Raw genomic sequence first — 20,769 nt, forward strand, 5'->3', positions numbered from 1 at the left:
TTCACCTTTTGGACAAAAATAATAAATGCACATTTTTTTGCAGGTAAAAAAAAAAGTGCATTTATTATTTTTGTCCAAGGAAGCCTGTAAAGCATTGCACCAGTGATCGGTAGATCGCTGATGCCATGGAGGTCTCCTGCAATATCGGCTTTCCAAAGGGGATGTACGAGCAAACAGCTATTCTGACGGGATGTATGAGAAAGCAGATATTCTGACAGGAGGCTTCAATGAACTACCAGGGCTCTAGAGTGCCATGGTAATTGAAAACTAAAAGACCACAGCTGCTAAGGCTATCGGGACTTGCAGTTCACGCATTCATTCATTCATGGAAGTACATGAATGAATGATGCGGCCGTGTGGGCGGAGCCCCGCACGACCACGCCGTTTTCAAATCTGACAGTACAGTGAAACTTCTCCAAATATTATCTGTCAGAGGGAGAGGCGCTGCTGCAACTATGGGAACATGTTACATGTTCCACTCTAAAAACGGGTGGAACATGTAACATGTTCCAAAGGTGAACCGAGCCTTTAAGTTGTTTAGAGTAGAGATGTATTGGATCACATGTCAGGTTTTTATTGTTTTCTGTGTCCCCGTTAGGGAGATTCCTTCTCTCTCTTTGTCCTGGTGACTGTGATCACCAAGATTGAAAGTCAAGGAAAATCCCCAATTTTGGGTTGTCCCCAAAACAGGAATAGAGGGCAAATCTTCCAAAACAGACACATGTTCTGGTGACTACCAGGGATTCAGGGAATTCCCCTTACTTATGGTTTAGCCTATGGGGCAGGAAATTAAGCAAAAACTTCTCACTGGGACACAGATGACCAAAAAAATAAAAAAAAACCTTACTGCATCCAAAGTGAAAAAAAAAACTGAAAACAATTTTGGCTTTAGTTCTACATTAAGACACACTGGCGTCCTCTCTGCACACTCAGTCTTCTGACTGGATGCTGAAGGAGCAGCAGCAGACTGATGAGGTCATTCCTCTACTCACTCTGCTCTCTTCTTCTATCACCGTCAGCACATTTGCATAGAGTATGCCAGAATGAGTCTTAGTCCTTCCCCTCCTTCTCCTGCTGTATAGAGGATAGCAGGAGACCGATATCAAGTCAAATTCAGGTTCTCACCTCTGTTAAAATATACATTTAAAACTAGAATTCCGCTTTAAGAACAAGAGCTCTTTATTGAATGTATGTCTGCTTGAATCATCCTAACACAATTATTCAGTCAAGCAAAGTCGACCACAGTGCAAGTCACATAAACCTCACAAGAGAAGCAGTGTATGCAAGGATTCTTATTTATGTTTCTTCTATAATTACCAAATTACAAATTGCAAATTACAAAATTGGCAAAGTTGTACCTAAGCATATGTTCCAGCAAAATATATACAGATAAGGTATATTAAAAATCAAGCATACATCTGAATTAAAAAGGACTTAATCTCTAAAACAGAAATTTGTGTCTATATTAATGGGACAATGGGCTGCACCAAGACAACTTCTGGCCTATAGAAATTCTCTTTGTTAGGATGCGGCTTATAGCTCTGCAATTCCGGGTTGCGAACCAAGCACAAGAGAAGCTCAGTCCTTCTGAAGAGACCAAGAGGATTCTCCATGGGAGGGAGACCATTTTGCGATGTATTAATGAGGAGCATGGGCATGTGACAATATTATGTTGGCCTTACATCTGTAGAATTTAAAGAACCAGCAAACAAATGCTCCTGCGCTTGGGGATGGACTCGATGCAGGCTACAACCACATAAGGAATGTCCTGGAACATGCACACCTTGCTGCCCTCAAATGGACCGGGGAAATCCAAATATACTGAATGAGGAAAGAAAAAACAGAGGGCGCACAGGCCTAGTGCATTACCATAAAAAATGTTTAATAAAAAATAAAGTATGTGTTGTACTCACAAATGTCAATATAGTCAAGGCACATCATAAAGAACAGCTGGGTCAACACTGCGCTGAGTAACAGTCCGCAATAGGGAGTGTAGACATCCAAAAGGCTGACGCGTTTCGAGGACTTGCCTCTTCCTCAGAGCCACTGTTACTCAGCGCGGTGTTGACCCAGCTGTTCTTTATGGTGTGCCTTGACTATATTGTCATTTGTGAGTACAACACATACTTTATTTTTTATTAAACATTTTTTATGGTAATGCACTAGGCCTGTGCGCCCTCTGTTTTTTCTTTCCTCATCTGTAGAATTTAGTTTGAATGTTCAGAGGAGTATAAAAAAAAACACTTGTCTGACCATTCAATGGTGCCATCGTGTGCTCGACTGATTTCAAACAACTTTTTCGTTCACGTACCATGTCAATGTCTCAGTTTTTGTAGAATGACTGTTCTACTTCCAGACTAACTTTGACAAGTACATTTTTCTCTACCCTTGTTTTGTTCTTCCTTCACACCTCTTACCCCTTCTGCTTCTTCTTCAACATCCTAAAACCCTTTCCTTCTATATTCCAGTTTGTCTTTTCTACGCACTCTATCCTTACATATCTTTTTCATCCAATCTTCATTTATCCCTCTATATTTACCCATCGCAGTAGCCACATTGTCAGCTATTTTCGTTGACGGCTCCTCACTCATACCTTGTGCGACCTGATCCCCAAGAGGTAAAAACATTTATTCTTTACTGCTATATCTTCATATTCTTGGTCTGATTATTTATTTGCATCTCCAATTTTCATGAGTGACCAACCTGAATATAATATGTATACTTGTTTTATATCTGAATGCCCTTTTGCTTCTTCTTCAATACCCTTCCTTCTATATCCCAGTTTGCCTGTTCTATTCCCTCTCTAATCTTATATATCTATTCCTTCCTATCATCATTTACCTCTCTATATTTAGCCCATCATAGTTTATATCTTCAACTATTTTTATTGATGGCTTTTCACTCATACCCTATGGGACCCAATCTCCGAAGGGTAAAACCTTTCTTTCTCTACTGCTATACCTTCATATTATTGGTCTGATCATTTGTTTTCAGCTTGAATATTCATGAGTGACCAACCTGGATATAATCTATCAACATGTTTTATATCTCTATACCTTGAACTCAATCTCTATCTGTGCATAAAAATTTAAAAAACTCAGATCGAAGATAAAGATTTTTCTGGTCTGGGAGTGAATTCAATGATTAGAAATTAATTCCAATTAGACTCTACAAAATTTTTTTTTATCAATATCCTACATTTTTTTCACGCGCTCTGGCTGAAACACATTGTTGAATCATCTACAGGTGTAGGTCTGTTTTAGTCACCTTTGCTACATCTTAGGAATCTGAACCTGTCAAAGACACCATTGTGCAACAAAGAGAATTTCTATTGATAGGAAGTGTTAAAAAAAAAAAAAAAAAGCACATTGCTTTAGTACAGTCCTATGTATATTAGGGTTTAGGACTGTTTTACATTCATCAGCACTTTTGATGCATCATTTTTTTCCATTTGTGAGTAGCAAAGATCAACCTACACTTTAATTAATCAAGCAAAGCAAGCCACTGTAAGACTTTCATTTATAAATGTGTCAATGGACACCTTTGGAAAGCTTTGAAACGACTTGGTTAGCTGTAAAACGGATCACCGAGAGAACAACAATATTCCAGAAGGATATTAAATAAATAGCTCAATCCGGAAACAAGTTATCAAACTTTTTAATATAGCAGCTGTGTCGGTGTGCATAGGATCCACCGCTTTATGGAACTGCGGTCCATTAATGGCATTGTTAAGCAAAGCTTTTTTTACAGCGTGTTAAATGATTGCTTTATTTCTTTTTCACGTTTTGTAACACTGCAGAAAATATTGATTCAATTTAATGCCCAGGGGGATGATAAAGATGACGTTGTCAATTTCACAAAATGGGAAGGTGTGTAATGAGAAATCCAAAGAAAACGGAAACTGGACGGACAGAGCCGTCTGCTTGACCGCTACCACCTTAAGCTGTGGTCCATCTCCTGCTTGTAATAGGATGTGGTCAATGGGGAATACAAACACACATGCTAATGTAACCTTCAATGCCGTTTAAAAATAATTGTTGTGTTTCTTCAGCAAGTATTCATCCTGTGCTACTATTCCAATATTCTTTGCATCAATCTGTTTTTACCAGCATTATATTTTTTTACATTTGGTCCCACAGAATGCTGCAGGTGTGCATTCTGGTGGCTATCTGGATTATAAATATTACAATCAGCATCCTGGATGAACAACTGGTATGAAGATCAGTTATGTGTATGGACAGTGTTTGAATTGCACCTGTTTGCCATGAGTCACTTCAAAAGGCCATTGATCTCTAATGTGAGAGCAAGTACATACTACCACACTTATAATTTGATAAATTAACTTAACGCTGTATGTTCTATTTCAATTAGTTCTTTTGCATTTGTAGTCATCATAGATATCAGTTATCTCTAAACCAAACAATACCAAAATACACCTACAAATTCACTGCAATCACAGGGTAACCAACTGAAGGTTTTGCTTCTACCTGGAGGCCTAAAGGTAAAAGCAATGATATTTTATTTTCCTATATGTTTCATTGATGACACTCCTGAAGACACTCTTCCATGTGTGTATGTATATGTAGATATACACTATATTGCCAAGAGTATTGGGACAGCCCTCCAAATCATTGGATTCAGGTGTTCCAATCACCTCCATGGCCACAGGTGTATAAAATCAAGCACCTAGGCATGTAGACTGTTTCTACAAACATTTGTGAAAGAATGGGTCGCTCTCAGGAGCTCAGTTAATTCAAGCGTGGTACCGTGATAGGTTGCCACCTTTGCAATAAGCCCATCCGTGAAATTTCCTTGCTACTAAATATTCCACGGTGAACTGTTAGTGGTATTATAACAAAGTGAAAGCAACTGGGAACAACAACTCAGCCACGAAGTGGTAGGCCACGTAACATGACAGAGCGGGGTCAGCGCATGCTGAAATGCACAGTGTGCAGAAGTTGCCAACTGTCTGCAGAGTCAATAGCTAAAGACCTCCAATCTTCATGTAGTCTTCAGATTAGTACAACAGTGAATAGAGAGCTTCATGGAATGGGTTTCCATGGCTGAGCAGCTGCAATACAAAGTGTTGGATATAGGGGAAGTGGACAGTTCTGTGCTTGGGAAAGTACAGTATGGGGGGTCAGGCAAGCACAGTACAGGTGCAGCACATATATATCCTCAATAAGGATGCCCTTCTCCCCCTGTATGTGCTCTTCTCACCCCAGCATTGTGCCTTGCTGCCCCTGTATTGTGCCCATGTGACCCCCACCCGTACTTTGCCCTCCTGTCCCATAATTCTGCCCTGCCCCCCCTGTACTGTACCCTCCTGCCCTCATAATTGTGCCCTCCTGACCCCAGAATTGTACCCTGCTGCCAATGTACTGTGCCCTCCTGTCCCCAGTATTGTGCCCTCCTGATCCCAGAATTGTGCTCTGCAGTGGGTCATCAGCCTAAGTGATGCCTTACACCGCCAAAAATAGAAATAAACATTTGGCAGGGTTTCAATTAAGTTGTGTGTGTGTGTGTATATATATATATATATATATATATATATATATATATATATATATATATATATATATTTATTACACACACCACTTTTCATTTTCATATCGTCTATTTGACATCTGAGTTTTCACTGCTGGGGTTGGTTTACTAGAGGTACATAGATTGTTCACTTTGCAAGGTGAACTTTCCCCCCAGAGCTTAGCGAATGAGGTGAATCTGTACTGACAGTCATCCAATCATGTTGCTAAGTGAAATTTCACCATATTCACTAAACTCAGGGAAAAATGATTTTGCAAAGCAGACAGCCTATTTGCCTTTACTAAATCAACCCCATGACCTGCGCATAAACATGACACACAGAGATAGAATAACCTGCACACCATCAGCCTTACCGACATACACATCACAGAACAAGATCCAAGAGCCGAGGAGGAAGTGACTATCAAATGAAGCACACCACCCAGCAATTAGTGGAAATATGAAAACACACTTTACTTGTTGTTCACTGCAGACCACAAAATCGCTTAAAAATGACTTGTGCCCACAAGAATGCGGAGTATCCTGTACAAGCACTGCGGGAAATGCCTAGGAGGGCTCCATCTACTTGCACTAAGCTGGGTGGTACATGATACTGGATGCCATACGTTTTATGTGGAATAATGTGTTTGGTCATTTTTGACACGGACATGCAGTTTATTTACCATTTCCTTGTATTTGGATTTATTCAAACACCCTGGTCATGTGTAGAACTAGAATAAAAAGTGGCAATGGCTCCCATAGTACACTAAAGCTGAATAACTTCTAAACCAAATTATAAAAAAAGACATCAGGAATCTAATCAATAAATGGTTGCTATAGACTAAGCACACTGTCCATTTAAATCATTTTTAGCAACAGAACATAGTCCCATTACTTCATAATGTACAGAAAACTGCAACTAATCTAAACCTGATTTGGAGCAACCTGCTGTAGTCTAGTTGTAACTGCGTACTGCGCATTGCTTTCCTTTGCGGTTGTCATTAAAGCACCCCTGTAGCATCGAACAAACAATATGCCGTAATGAAAGATGATTGTGGACATCAGTGCTGTCATTATTTTCTCTTTTGTGCTGTGCCACCTTTGAAGATTTCATTATAGTCTGAGCCCCCCTTGAGTTGGAGTTTTGTGCTTTCATTCAGCTTTACACTGCACCTACTGTACTAATTACCCAAATAATCAGAGTGGTAAACAATATTAGGCTAGTTGGCTTGGGGCAGTTTCTACCACTTCTCTGAAAAGTGATCTGCAAAGGATTACTTTTCAGAGGCTACTTCAGTAGAGCAGTGGCTTCCAGGCATTCAGGAGGCAAGCCACACGCTGAATGTTTTTTCCTGCCTTTTTTTTTTTAAATGGCAACTTTCAGGGGCGGACTGACAACTCATGGGGCCCCCGGGCAATAGGGGATCATTGGGCCCCTGTGTCCTTGCCCAAACTCAAAAAAGCCTATGAAAAAGGTACCAGGGGCATCTCATGGGGCCCCCTACTGACCCCGGGCCCTTGGGCAGTGCCCGAGTTTCCAAATGGTCAGTCTGCCCCTGGCAACTTTGCACTTTGGGTGGAGCTTCAGCATGTGACGTCACCACGTTGTGGAGGGACGGCGGCCATCTTTCTGGTTGGAAACTTTTATGTTTAATGCTGGTAACTATTCACATTGATGTACGTGGAACTTTTGTTAAATCAGTTTACAATATTATTAAATTACTACACTGTGAGCGGTCTTCTTTCTATATCCTTTGTTTGACTACTGGATGGGAGTCCTTTTTCTGGCTTTTTGAGGACCTTATAAGAGGAAAAGTGAACCTTATCCCTAGGAGGACTGTCAGCTTTATCATCCACACTATTAATCCCTTTTTGGGCTGCATATATTGACTGGTGTGTTTCAGTCTGAACGTCCAGTAAGGGGCTTATTCATTCGGGTGCCTTGGTGGTGGTATATGGTGCCGAACTCCTCTCGTGCAATTTATCCAAATCTATTTGATTATTATTTGGACTTTATGATTATCTATTATGTTATAGATTAGCGCTGTATTTTTCTCTGTTTCCATATGGCAACTTTGCACTGCCTGTCAAATTCAACAAACAGTTAAATGTTCCATGGCCATGAAGCAAAGCATTGTTTTTTCTTTTTTGTTTGTTGAATAGCAATCTTGCATTGAACTGAACTGTCATAAGCCAAGCATTTGACTCACCTTTTGTGGCACAGTCCCATTGACTTCAAGCACATTGATAAGCAAAGTTCAAGTAATATTAAAGGCTTATTTATTCATTTTTTGTAAATAACAAACATGGTACACTTACCTGATCTCTGTAAAGATTTTGTACAGAGCAGCCCCAATCTTCCTCTTCTCGGGTCCCCCGTTGGCTCTCTGGGCTCCATTCCCCTGCCGAGTACCCCAATAGCAAGCCACTTGCTTTAGGGGCTCTCGTGCTTGCTTGCTCCCGAGCCCCACTCTGTGTGTCCATAAGACATTGTATAAGACATGGTATCGGGCTCAGGTAAGTATTAGGGGAGCTGCATACTGAAGGCTTTTTACTTTCATGCATAGAATGCATGAAGGTAAAAAAAAAAACTTCAGGCTCTACAACCACTTGGAATATGCCATGGCCACGAAGCAAAGCATTGTCGCAATGGTTTGTACAATTACTTCTAGCTGCCTTGTTAGGTTTTTAGTGGGCAGTAAAAATGCAGCCGAGCCACTTGATTTTACTACCTGTGTGGACAAGGCCAGAGTTACCCAGGTAAATAAATGAAAACAAAAAGGCAGAAAGGTCTACCTTCCCTATTAACATCCTTCATGGTGTGTATTTATAAATTATATCACTGCTTTAAAGAAAACCTCTTGTAGAAAAACCTATGTGAACCAATATCTCCATACAAGTTCAAGCACCATAAGAACCCAGAACATTGGTATATTTTTAAGTCTGCACTTTCAGAGTGCCATAGGATCCTCTCTCTGATGTCAGCAAAAAGAAGAACGACTTTCTGAAAGCCAGAATCCCACAATGCAATGCAGATGCCTTAGTGCCATACAGAGGTTGCAATAGGCAACACACTCTCATGCTTTGTAATCCAAAGCCACACAGCACCAGTCACATAAGTTACCTCTAATAAAGTATGTCCCATGTTCTGCTCGCAGCTATTGTAAAAATCCTTTCTCCAGTAATGCCACCTGCTCTCCCCTTTGTGACACATTTACAAAACCGCTAGTATTGTTCCTCCAGAATGCAGGGCATTCTGCGAATGGAGGAGGGACGGATGAACAACAGGATCTCCACTGTCCATTCACAGAATGCCTTACATTCTGTGAAAAGAATACTAAAAGTTTTGTTAACTGACATGGGGAAAGGATGGGGAGGGTGAATAGTGTAAGTCCGTCACAGCTGCAGCATCTACTCTTAACTCCGAAGTGCCACCCCAACGCCGGAAGATGTGGGCACATCCGGTGTCACTGTAGGGAGGATTTTTACAGTAACCAGCAGAATATCGGGCACACCTCCTTAGAGGTTACTTAAGTGACTGGTGCTGTGTATCCAAAAAAATGTTTAGTGGACTTCAGCATTAAAGGATAGCATATTTTAGGTGAATGCATTGTAAATTAATTATGTAGTGTAAACCAACTTTATATGCTTGTAATTGCATATTTTTAATATTGTATTAAATGTGAAGATTGGCAGATGGCAATAGATGGTGTGATTTTCTTTTCTGCAGCCATCGCTCGATATTCCCCCTCAAGCCAGTTACCAAGAACACAATAGCTCTAGCTGCTGGCAATACTCACATGGAAAAAAAAATCCAACATGCTGGTATTGGTCCCCTATGTGATAGCAATAGACTCATAAGTTAAAAAAATAAATAAAAACACACATTGAAAGTTAAAAAAAAAAAAACAAACAAAAAGAAAATAAAGCCTCCCCACCCCCACCTATGCAGACATTTCGGTTTTCGACCAAGAGCATCATGAATTTTAGTTTTCGGCACCAGAATTTTCATTTCGGTGCACCACTATTAGCAATAATCACTGTCTTCTCCAGGCGGTGACAGCTTCCCCCGCCTGCCCCTGCCCCCCCACCAGAAGAAGACAATTTGCTCAGCAGGAAGGATTCCCTTGTCAGCACTGTCTGTGTTGATGGGGGAATCGTGCAAATTTTCCGTGGTTGCAGGAAAGAAATTTGCACTGTCTATGGCCTGCCTTATTCATAGACTTGCACTGTGAGAAGCAGCAGTAAAGCACAACCAATAGATATTATAGGAGGCAGAAACTACTGTGCATAATGAGACGATATGGCCTCCCCCCTCACAACTACAAGCTATACAGGGAATCATTTTAAAAACAGTAACATGCATTGAGATAATGTATATCAAATTGATCACTTTCACATGTATTAATCTAAAAATCAAAAATGTTCCAGTACATTTCCTTTAAGTAAGCTAAACTGAACAGAGCAAAAGGAAAAAAAAAATACATTGAGGTATACACTTACGTGGTACTGTTACTCCATAGTGCTGGGTGTCACTGATCAGCACTTTCCTCTTCAGTTCATTTAATCCAACACCCACTGGTCCTAGAAGTATGAAAGTAATAAGTATGAGTACAAGCCAATATGTCTGGTGCATATCAGTGCACATCACCATAGAATACCAACTTCAGAGTGAAATATACAAAGAAAATATCTGTAAACTGACATTATAAATTTACAGAAACGTCTGTAACAAGATACAGTCAGTACACATTGCGTATTTTGTTTTTTCATATGCAGTCAGTAGATGGAGCTCTCCGCTCCTTTTTACATGTTGCGCTGGGTTTTATTTTCTATGCTAAAACAGATACTTTCATACAAAGCTAAATACCTCAAGTTAACATTTACATACACATATACAGTTAAGCCAGCCATACATGGATTCAAATTAAGCCGGTTCAGCAATCCATGCACGGGCTAGCTGGCTGTACAGAAGTCGATCTGTCGATTGACTTCTGTACAATCAGCCTGTTTTTTTTTTCCCCACTCAATCAGTGCTGCCGGCTATAGCTGGCAGTGCTGATCAGTGTGTTCTGATGGAGGGGAAGTCTCCTCATCATCAGAACACAATAGCACTACGGGAGTGATTTCCCCATCCACAATGAATGTGTGGATGGGGGAATTGGCACATTGGTTTTGCTCAATCTGCTAGTTTAATGATAAAAAATATATACTCTATGGCCTGCCTTATAGAAGAGGCACACAGCCTCTGTATTGACATTTTTAGATAACAAATCGTGTTCTAGGAATTTCTTGTCATGTAATGTTTACTTGCAAAATCCTTGGAAAACTTAATGCTACATTGACCAAAACATTGTTTCCATATACAATAGAAGTGCTTTCTTTTTCCAGTAGCTAATTATCTAGTTACAATGGTTTTTTTGCGTTACATATGGATTTTTTAAAATCAGTATCTTTGACAAATAACTGTGACCACAGCAATGTAAGTCATTTCCAGTCCCTGTGAACAAAGCATGAACCGTGTCCTCGTGTTGCCAGATGTGTTTGTAGCCTGATAAGGGTTTGATTTAAAGCGTTACTAAACCCAGGACCCTGCATTCACTATCTCTGGTCTCCCACAGTACACAGAACACAGAGATGCAATTATTTTAGAAAATATAAACTGCTAAATACCTTTTCACATCAGCAGTTAGAGCAGTCTTGTGACTTCTATCAGTGTCCAGCCAAGCACTGGTTAAAGCTTGTAGGAGGAGTTTTCATTCTGCTTTGACTATCCTATGAGGCTGCATGACCCCAACCCTCTGTCTGGACAGTGCTGATTGGCCCTGTGCTGATCACATGCACCCTCCGAAAGAAATAAAAAAAAAAAAAAAACGCTCTAGCAATACACACCAAACAGAGCATGAGCAGAGTGACTCCTAGAGCTCTGTCAGCAGATGGATTGGGGACTGTAGAAGAAGGGGAGGATCAGAGAAGACAGGATCAAACAGTTTTTTTACACGATGTGGAGGATTAATCCCCTATGTTACACAGTGAGTATAACAAGCATGCTTTATTGCGTATACAGACTGATTTTACTGTTGTGGGTTTAGTACCACTTTAAATCCAAAAATGGATACAGTATGGAAAACGTTACTTGATGGTAAACAATTTCTACTGACTGCTGTAATATCTGGACTTTTCTTATATACATGGTTGGACTGCCTTGGTCAATTCTGGTTGCGCGCACAAACCTGTGCTTCACTGTATATGTTGTCCACTACTACTTATTTTCTATGTATATATTATTTTAGAAAATAAATTGGCACAGACCCACTTTAGATTTCCATTAAAAACTGGCAATTTTTGTATTCTGTTTTGAATCAAGGGATGAACAATTATTAGAAGCATTGCAAGAGCCAATCAGTTAAGCCACATGCAGTCTCCTGACCACCAGGGAATTTTTTTCTGGGGGGACCCAGATGGGGGAAAGTTCATAGAAAAACATAAGAAAAGAATATTTAAAAAAAAAAGGAAAGTTTAAAACAAAGTTTGGCATTGTCATTTTATCTTTTGCTGTGAAAGGTTTTAAAGGTAAAGAAGAAAATCCCATAAAGAAGGCTTTCTTACCCTTTATTATTGAATTGTATACAAAAGGCACAATGAACAACAATGGGTTCTGTATATTGCGAAAGTTTTTGGCATACTGGCGTTTCCAAGGCAGAACAATTTTTCTTTGCAAATAGAATAATAAAATGTGAACACAAAAAAGAAACATAGATATTGAGAAAATATTTCCTATAATTTATGTGTATAAAATATACATGTTGGTTAAGCTTGAAAGGGATAGTTATTTTGTGGTTGATGTCTAGGGGTCCTCCCAGGACCCCCATAAAGGCCCATTACAACCCTTTCCCTTCACCAGTTCTCTACACTGATGTAAGAAGCAGAATTTGGCCCCATTTATTTACAAGGGGAGGATGTGCTGCAGGCGCAATTTAACAGAAATGTTCAAAGTAAAGCTCTTGTAAAGAATGTAGCAGCTTAATCGCCTCTGACATATTTCACACAATTAGACGGTCTACAGCAAAAACAAATATATTAGTAGTAAACCACACTGTTTAAATATTGTTTTAGGCGTATTTTGATGAAAACTGCCTTACTCCTTTAAAGACCCTTTTTTAATGGCAAGCTGCATTGTGGAGCAGATTTTTCCCATCAATCTTTAAAACCGTGCTACACTTAAAATTCTATTTTAGTGAAGCATCCAGACTCAGGGATTTAGTGCTGGGCAGCTGGATGTTTCCAGATACCCTTTCTGCAATGAAAAGAATCCAGGCACTTGCATTTAAGCCATTGTTTTATAATAAACATCAGTCACCAACTGTAAGCGGTTATTACTCACATCTAGAAACTGCTCACAGTTTGACAATAAAAAAAATGTGAAATGAAAAAAATTGTCCTCAAACTGTTTACTCTTGGACAATCAGGGGTTTTTAGAAGGGCTCTCCATGTCCAGTTTTCATTAACATATTGTAGAGGTGCAGAACCAAACTCAGCATATACAGTGGGGATCGAAAGTTTGGGCACCCCAGCTAAAAATTTGTATTAATGTGCATAAAGAAGCCAAGGAAAGATGGAAAAATTTCCAAAAGGTATCAAATTACAGATTAGACATTCTTATAATATGTCAACAAAAGTTAGATTTTATTTCCATCATTTACACTTTCAAAATAACAGAAAACAAAAAAATGGCGTCTGCAAAAGTTTGGGCACCCTGCAGAGTTAATATCTTGTACTGCCCCCTTTGGCAAGTATCACAGCTTTTAAACGCTTTTTGTAGCCAGCCAAGAGTCTTTCAATTCTTGTTTGAGGTATCTTTGCCCATTCTTCCTTACAAAAGTCTTCCAGTTCTTTGAGATTTCTGGGCTGTCTGTCACGCACTGCTCTTTTAAGGTCTATCCATAGATTTTCAATTATGTTGAGGTCAGGAGATTGTGAAGGCCATGGCAAAACCTTCAGTTTACGCCTCTTGATGTAATCCCCCGTGGATTTTGAGGTGTGTTTAGGATCATTATCCATTTGTAGAAGCCATCCTCTCTTTACCTTCAGCTTTTTCACAGATGGCATCAAGTTACCATCCAAAATTTGCTGAAATTTTATTGAATCCATTTTTTCTTCTACTCGTGAGATGTTCCCTGTGCCACTGGCTGCAACACAACCCCAAAGCATGATTGATCCAACCCCATGCTTAACAGTTGGACAGAGGTTCTTTTCATTAAATTCTGTGCCCCTTCTTCTCCAAACGTACCTTTGCTCATTCCGCCCAAAAAGTTCAATTTTAACCTCATCAGTCCACAGAACTTGTTTCCAAAATGCATCAGGCTTGTCTATATGTTCATTTGCAAAGTTCAAACGATGATTTTTGTGGTGAGGACGTAGAAGAGGTTTTCTTCTGATGACTCTTCCATGAAGACCATATTTGTACAAGTATCTCTTTATAGTGGAATAGTGTACCACAACTCCAGTGTCTGCCAGATCTTTATGGAGGGATCGTGCAGTCAAACGTGGGTTTTGAATTGTTTTTCTCACAATCCTGCGAGCTGTTCTGTCTGATATTTTTCTTGTTCTTCCAGATCTTGCTTTAACTTTCACTGTTCCTGATGACTGCCATTTCTTAATTACATTCCGAACAGAGGATATTGACATCTGAAAACGCTTTGCTATCTTCTTATAGCCTTCTCCAGCTTTGTGAGCGTCAACTATTTTCAGTTTCAGTTTTCTAGACAACTGCTTAGAAGAACCCAGGGTGCTGATTGTTGGGGCAAGGTCAGATGAGTCTGGGCATTTAAAACCTTTGAGCTTGACATCACCTGGTCTTCCCAGACGATGATTGAGAACAATCCATGACACTGGCAGGACTCAGTTTTGCAAAGGGGGCAGTGCATGCTATAAATTCTGCAGGGTGCCCAAACTTTTGCAGACGCCATTTTTTTGTTTTCTGTTATTTTGAAAGTGTAAATGATGGAAATAAAATCTAACTTTTGTTGACATATTATAAGAATGTCTAATCTGTAATTTGATGCCTTTTGGAGATTTTTCCATCTTTCCTTGGCTTCTTTATGCACATTAATACAAATTTTTAGCTGGGGTGCCCAAACTTTCGATCCCCACTGTATGTTAGTATTCCACATTTAGAAAGCTTCTTCTGCTATATGTCACATAGCCCATTCTTCGCTATGATGTCTGAAAATCAGGAACCTTGTTGCCAGTTCAGCAGACAAGGTGGTCTGCCTCACTTGGGGCTGTCGTAAGTCACAAGAACTGTAGTTGCACCTGTTCGTAACTAACAATGTCCGCCTTAGCACTGCACTGATACAACCATTCATCTAAAGCAGATGAATATGCAGTTTTATTAGTCTGCAATGTCAACAATGGAGGGAAGCCAATCTTGGCTAGTTGCCAAGTTAAGGAATTCCTGGAGTCTAGCTCCGATAGAAGAGTGCTAATATGTATGTGCAACTTTCTGACTAAAGCGATCAAACTGTACAAACTAAGATATATCAACCTGGAGATCAACACCACCAAGTTTAGATGATGAGAGACCACTTCACAAATAGTCCTCAACGATAAAGTACATGTTCATCCAAATTAGACTAAACAAATTAAGAATTTCACACAGAAGAAATTTTGCACCTCTACAGTTCTCTGCACCCCACGTGATTATTGACTTTTAGTCATTTTTAACCTCCCTAGCGGTCTGATTATTTCAGTATTTCTGTGCTCAAGCGGTACATTGTTTTCAATGGAAATATGTTGTTTTTTTATTGTAGGCCTGTAATTTTTAGGAATAACTCACTGAAATCTGTCCGAACAATAGTCTAGTAAACATCCTGGGTATGATAAAATTTGAAACACAAAATCATAAATTATAATATAATAAATAATCATAAAAATAATAATAAAATTAATCAACCTCCTTAGCGGTGTTCCCGAGTGTAGCTCGGGGTAAAATTTCTGTACCAAAAGCGGTAACCCCGAGCTACACTCAGGCTTACCATGCGGCGCTGTTCTGGGGGTCCCTGCAGCACTTACCTTGTCCTTCGCTCCTGTGATGTGTCCGCTCCAGCGTCCCCGGCCAATGCCGGCATCCGGCTCCTGTGTTCCGGTCCCTGTGACGTCGGGACGTACGGGCGCCGGAACCGGCGGGAAATTTGAATTTTTTACAAAATGTCATTTTTGCTGTCATTGCTATTTCAATGCATTTCACATACATTTTGTCCCTACTGCTTTGTCCTGTGCCCTGCCTGCATTTTTACTGTTCTTTCTGCCTGGAAACTTAGAAAAGTCCATGGCGTCCAAAAAGCGTCCCTTTACGTCAAAAGCGGTTTTAGAACAGCGATAGTAAATCAGAACCACTTGCAGAATTGAGTGATAATGATTCGTGGGGAAATTCATCATCAGACACTGAAAACGATTTTGCGACTTTGCTCAGCGATGTGCGAATTTGCCTCTGTATTTCAAATTTCAGTGTTTTTGGTTTGATTATATTATTGAATTAAATTTATTATATTATTTTTTATGATTATTTATTAAATTATAATTTATGATTTTGTGTTTTAAATTTTATCATACCTGGGATGTTTACTAGACTCTTGTTCGTACAGATTTCAGTGAGTTATTCCTAAAAATTACAGCCTACAATAAAAAACTACATATTTCCATGCAAAAAAATGGTACCGCTTTCAGCACACAAAAATCGGAAAGAATCATACCGCCAAGGAGGTTAAACAATGTAATAAAACCATAAACACTGACATTTGAAATATAGCGCCAAGTTCGCACATCACTGAGCTCAGTTGCTAAATTATTTTCAGTGTCTGATGACAAATTTCCCCATGAATCATTATCACTCAATTCTGCAAGTGGTTCTAATTTACTATCGCTGTTCTCTAGCTGGTCTAAAACCACTTTTGACCTAAAGGGACGCTTTTTGGATGCCATGGACGTTTCTCAGTTTCCAGGCAGAAAGAACAGTAAAAATGCAGGCAGGGCACAGGACAAAGCACTCGGGACAAAATGTATGTGAAATGGTTTGATACAGTAATGTAATACTATCAGATTTTAGTGTATTGAGTGAATGTAAAATTTTTACATTTTTGAAATTCCTGCCGATTCCGTCCCCTGTATGTCCCGACACTCACAGGGAACGGAACCCGGAAGACGGATGCCGGCATCGGCCGGAGGACATGGCTGGGGATGCTGCAGGGGGTCATCTCGGGACAAGGTAAGTGCTGGAGGGATCCCAGAGCAACACTGCAGTGGGGTTACTGCTTCTGGTACTGAAAGTTAACCCCCCGCTACACTTGGGAATACCGCCAGGGGGGTTAATAGAAAGATGTTTTAAACTTTGTACAAGTTAAGGCAGTTAAGGTATTGTTTTAAGTTGACAGCATAACCCAAGAAAGTTTTGTGATCTCACTGATTTCTTAATAGAAAATTATGATGAATTCAGCAGGGACCAAGTGACACTTCTGCTCCTGTATGCAGAAAACACACAATTTCCCCACTGGGGGTTCTTGAGACTATATAGCAGTGGTTATCACGTTTTGAGCTAAAGGGGGCCTCAAATGTAGCCTAAGACCAAATAACTGCACATAATATTCAACATACAGTGGGTATACAACAGAATCACCCCCCTTTAAAATATTCACATTCTGTAGCTTTGCTGCCCCTCTGACCAGTTTCCTCCTGGCTCTTTCATCTAGTTTAGTGCTATGTCCTGATTCAAGAAGGGTCAGTGTTGTACCAAATACCTTCCAATTCTTAATAATAGACTTCACTGTGCTTCTAGGCATTGATAAAGCCTTTGAAATTATTTTGAATCCATCTCCTGACTCGTTCCTGTCCACAACTTTATCCAGGAGATCTTTTTGACAGTGCCTTGCCACCTATAAATGATTGTTTGCTTCTGTTGCACTACCAGGGACTGAAATGCTCCAGGAAAGCTCTTTTCATGCTAAGCTAATCAAAATGACCACAGGTGATCACAGTTGAAAGACAAATGTGTGCCATTGAGAAGGCAATTAGCTACAGCTGATTGAGCTTACAACTCATTTTTTAGGAGGGGGGTGATCCTTTTTCCAACTCAGTGATTCTGTTTTTGATTTTTTTTTTTAATTTTCTGACATGTTCGTGTTATATCTATCTTTCACTTCGATGTTATAAGTTGCACAGAGTAAATACAGCTGGATAAAACAAAAACCGTGTCTGTCTTCATTTCAGGCTGCAAAGCAACAAAATGCGATTATCTTAAAGGTGGGTGATTCTTTTCTATATCCACTGTATGTAATGCTGGAGAGGACTGTCAGAGACTGCAGATCTAATAGAGGAAATGAAGGTCAGAGAGACAATCTGAAACTGGTTACATGATGCCAGTGGAGATCAATGTTATTACCCTAATCAATGACCCACTAAAGACTGAAGTCCGAGGGCCGCACATCATACAGCAAAAAGCCGCAGGTTGGGCACCTGGGCTTGAAGAGTCTACAAAAAAACTGAAGGCCTTTCTTTTCTAAGGAGATGTTCCCATACCTATTACTGCAGTACCATGCAGTTGGGTGCAGCGGGATCTGCTTGCACTACTTTTTCTAGGGTCTGGTGCATTTTGAAGCCCATTCAAAAGAATGGGCTGTCAAAACCAGACCACATGGGAACTTGCACGAACTGACATATTTAGATTTTGTTCACCTTTCTGAAGGGTGACAATAACACGTAGAATTAGAAAAAACACAGACTGCTCTTAAACAATGTTGTGCAAAATATTTATAACTATAATACATGTAAAAACCAAGGATATAACTACAGACAAGGCAAATTCTGCAAATACTAAGACCATCTAGTTTTATGTTCCTCCAAACAGAATGTGCTCTATAATAGCTGCTTCTTGACAGTTCATTTATAACTTTCAAAACGAGAAGCTGCTGTAAAGATGAAGTAATTACTACAGGTTAAATTATGGATCAATCAGCTGTGACAGCCATACTGGTGAGGCAGACTGACAAGAGGTTCTGGCTGATTGCTGTTAGGGCAAGGAGGTCTTCAATGATTTAGAAGTCAGCAGGTAGTCAAATAACTTGTAACCTCCCAGGATTCAAAGGCTTTATGGTGAATATTATTCACAGAGACAGCTTGAGTATCCAGAGATTTCAGGTGAACGTACTTGACAGGAGCTCTAGAGATTTTGTGAAGATACAATAGAAAGGAAAATAAAAAGATAATCCAACACAGATGGCAGACATTTCTGAAGTAGACTGGTAGAAGACAATCTATGAAGGATGTTAAGACTTTTTTTGGTAACACAGCTTAAGGCTAAGTATACATGGGGCTGCAGGAGAACAGAGCTGATCTGGCAGTAGTAATGGCAATCACTGAATCGTAGAGTAAGTTCAGCTGTCGTACATACAGGTACATAATAACCAAAATGTATACAAGCCAAAAAAAGATCCAGTAACGTCATGTCAGCTTTATGAAAATGCAATAGGACATGGGCACAAAGAATGATCTTGTACAGAAGTGGTTGTAAAGGCAGAAGGTGTTTTTTTTTTAACCTTGCTGCAATCTATGTAGTAAGGTTAAAAACCTCCTGCATGCAATTTCCCCTGCAGTCCCTCCAAATACACACCAAAGTCTGATCTCTATCCAGCGATGTGCACAAGAGCCGAGGCTCCCTCATCTCTCCCACTCCTCAATGGCTTAGATACAGCAACAGGAGCCACTGGATCCCACTGCTGTCAATCAGAGCCAGTAATGAGGAACGGGGGGTGTCTTATGGACAAACAGAGCGGGCCTCAGGAGCGAGCATGGATGAGTGCAAGCTGCTTGCTGTGGGGGCACTTGGGAGGGACCAGAGTGCTGATGGGATCCCCAGAACAGGATTGGGGCAGTTCTATGAAAAAACATTGCAGATGAGTATGTTTGTTATTTTAATAAAAAAAAAAACAAGCTTTAGAAATCATTTTAAAATGATAAAATATTTGTGTGTTAAACTAGAAAAGAACTATAAAAGTAGAAACATGAGAAAATTATAAAAATAATAAGTGTATGGTTAATTATTGAAACACCTGAAAAATCCTTGCAAATCTTGTGTGTTTTTTTAGGATGTGGGGCTGGTTTGTACTTGCGTCCTATACTAACTTGTTTTGTACTTTTGAAGACATAGCACCACTCATCAGAGTGGGCTCCTTAGTTCAAATGAGCATTGGGAACGTATCCCAGAATTTATAGCCACATGGGCAACTCAGTTATCTTCGGTCCAGTTACCATATTCTAATGAAATACCAATCTATATCTCACAACACATTTCTTGACAACATACTGAATGGAAATAGATGCGTGAGTTAGCCTTTTGGGTATAAATGCTGGGAAAAAAGGCTATAATACACACATTGGAAAGCCACTTAATTGTCCTAAGAAAGTTACTGCAATCTAAATGCAATTTTTCTTGTACACATTTGAAAATACAAGGACAAATGCAATTATGTATTTACAAAGATGTCACCAGAGATGGAATTCTCATCTTGTTTTTAGATAGGAATGGCTCTGTGCACCCAGATTGGCAAGGGAATCATGGCCTTTTATGAACAAACCCTTCCATAGAAAGCCTCTGAATATTCTATTTATGAAGTCACTTAAAACAACTTGCACTTGGCTCATCAGCTAAAACTGTATCTTTTCCAGCCCTGACTTTATTAATCTGTCCTTCGGGAGCTGAACTTACAGACTTGCATCAGGTCTCCAAATCTTTTCTTTAGCCCTCTATCCATTTCTGTAATTAAATAGTAAAAGTACAGGCAAAATAAAACTTCCTAATAATCTATGTAAAGCCATGCCTGATCATTCCAATATAATCACATATTGGCGTTCGTGTTTATGGACAATACATGGCGATTTCTCAGTCCGCAACTTTAATAATAGATGAAGAAATATTACTCAAAATGACTTCATTTTATGGGCATTTATATATTTTTTATTATTACTTGCGGAAAGCCTTGCCATAATCTGAATAGCTACATCAGAAATTGAAATGTCAACCCTACTGAACCCGTACATGGTAGATTCTGGAATGTACACAGAAGTTTTAAGATGAATGTGAGAAATCACAGTGTTCCAGATGATGCAAAAAGGAGTTTGAATAACATAAATTTCCTGGATTAGGTGAGGTTACAATATGCAGTATACATACCTCTATGCCACCCATTTGTA

The 20,769-nt window shown here is 39.6% G+C and overlaps 1 protein-coding gene across 4 annotated transcripts in view; it reads right to left on the minus strand.

The window, feature by feature from the left end:
• MPP7 (MAGUK p55 scaffold protein 7) overlaps window positions 1-20,769 on the minus strand; it is a 525,083-nt gene that overhangs the window by 52,095 nt on the left and 452,219 nt on the right. For all 4 annotated transcript variants that reach the window (XM_089693824.1, XM_089693825.1, XM_089693827.1 and 1 more), the window contains one exon: window positions 10,030-10,110. In XM_089693824.1, the coding sequence (XP_089549950.1) occupies window positions 10,030-10,110 (81 nt within the window). The remainder of the gene's footprint in view (window positions 1-10,029; window positions 10,111-20,769) is intronic.

The sequence above is a fragment of the Staurois parvus genome, unplaced genomic scaffold, assembly GCF_062004578.1.
Source record: "Staurois parvus isolate SC_StPar_1 unplaced genomic scaffold, SC_StPar_1.0 ptg000636l, whole genome shotgun sequence".
NCBI classification, from domain to species: domain Eukaryota; kingdom Metazoa; phylum Chordata; class Amphibia; order Anura; family Ranidae; genus Staurois; species Staurois parvus.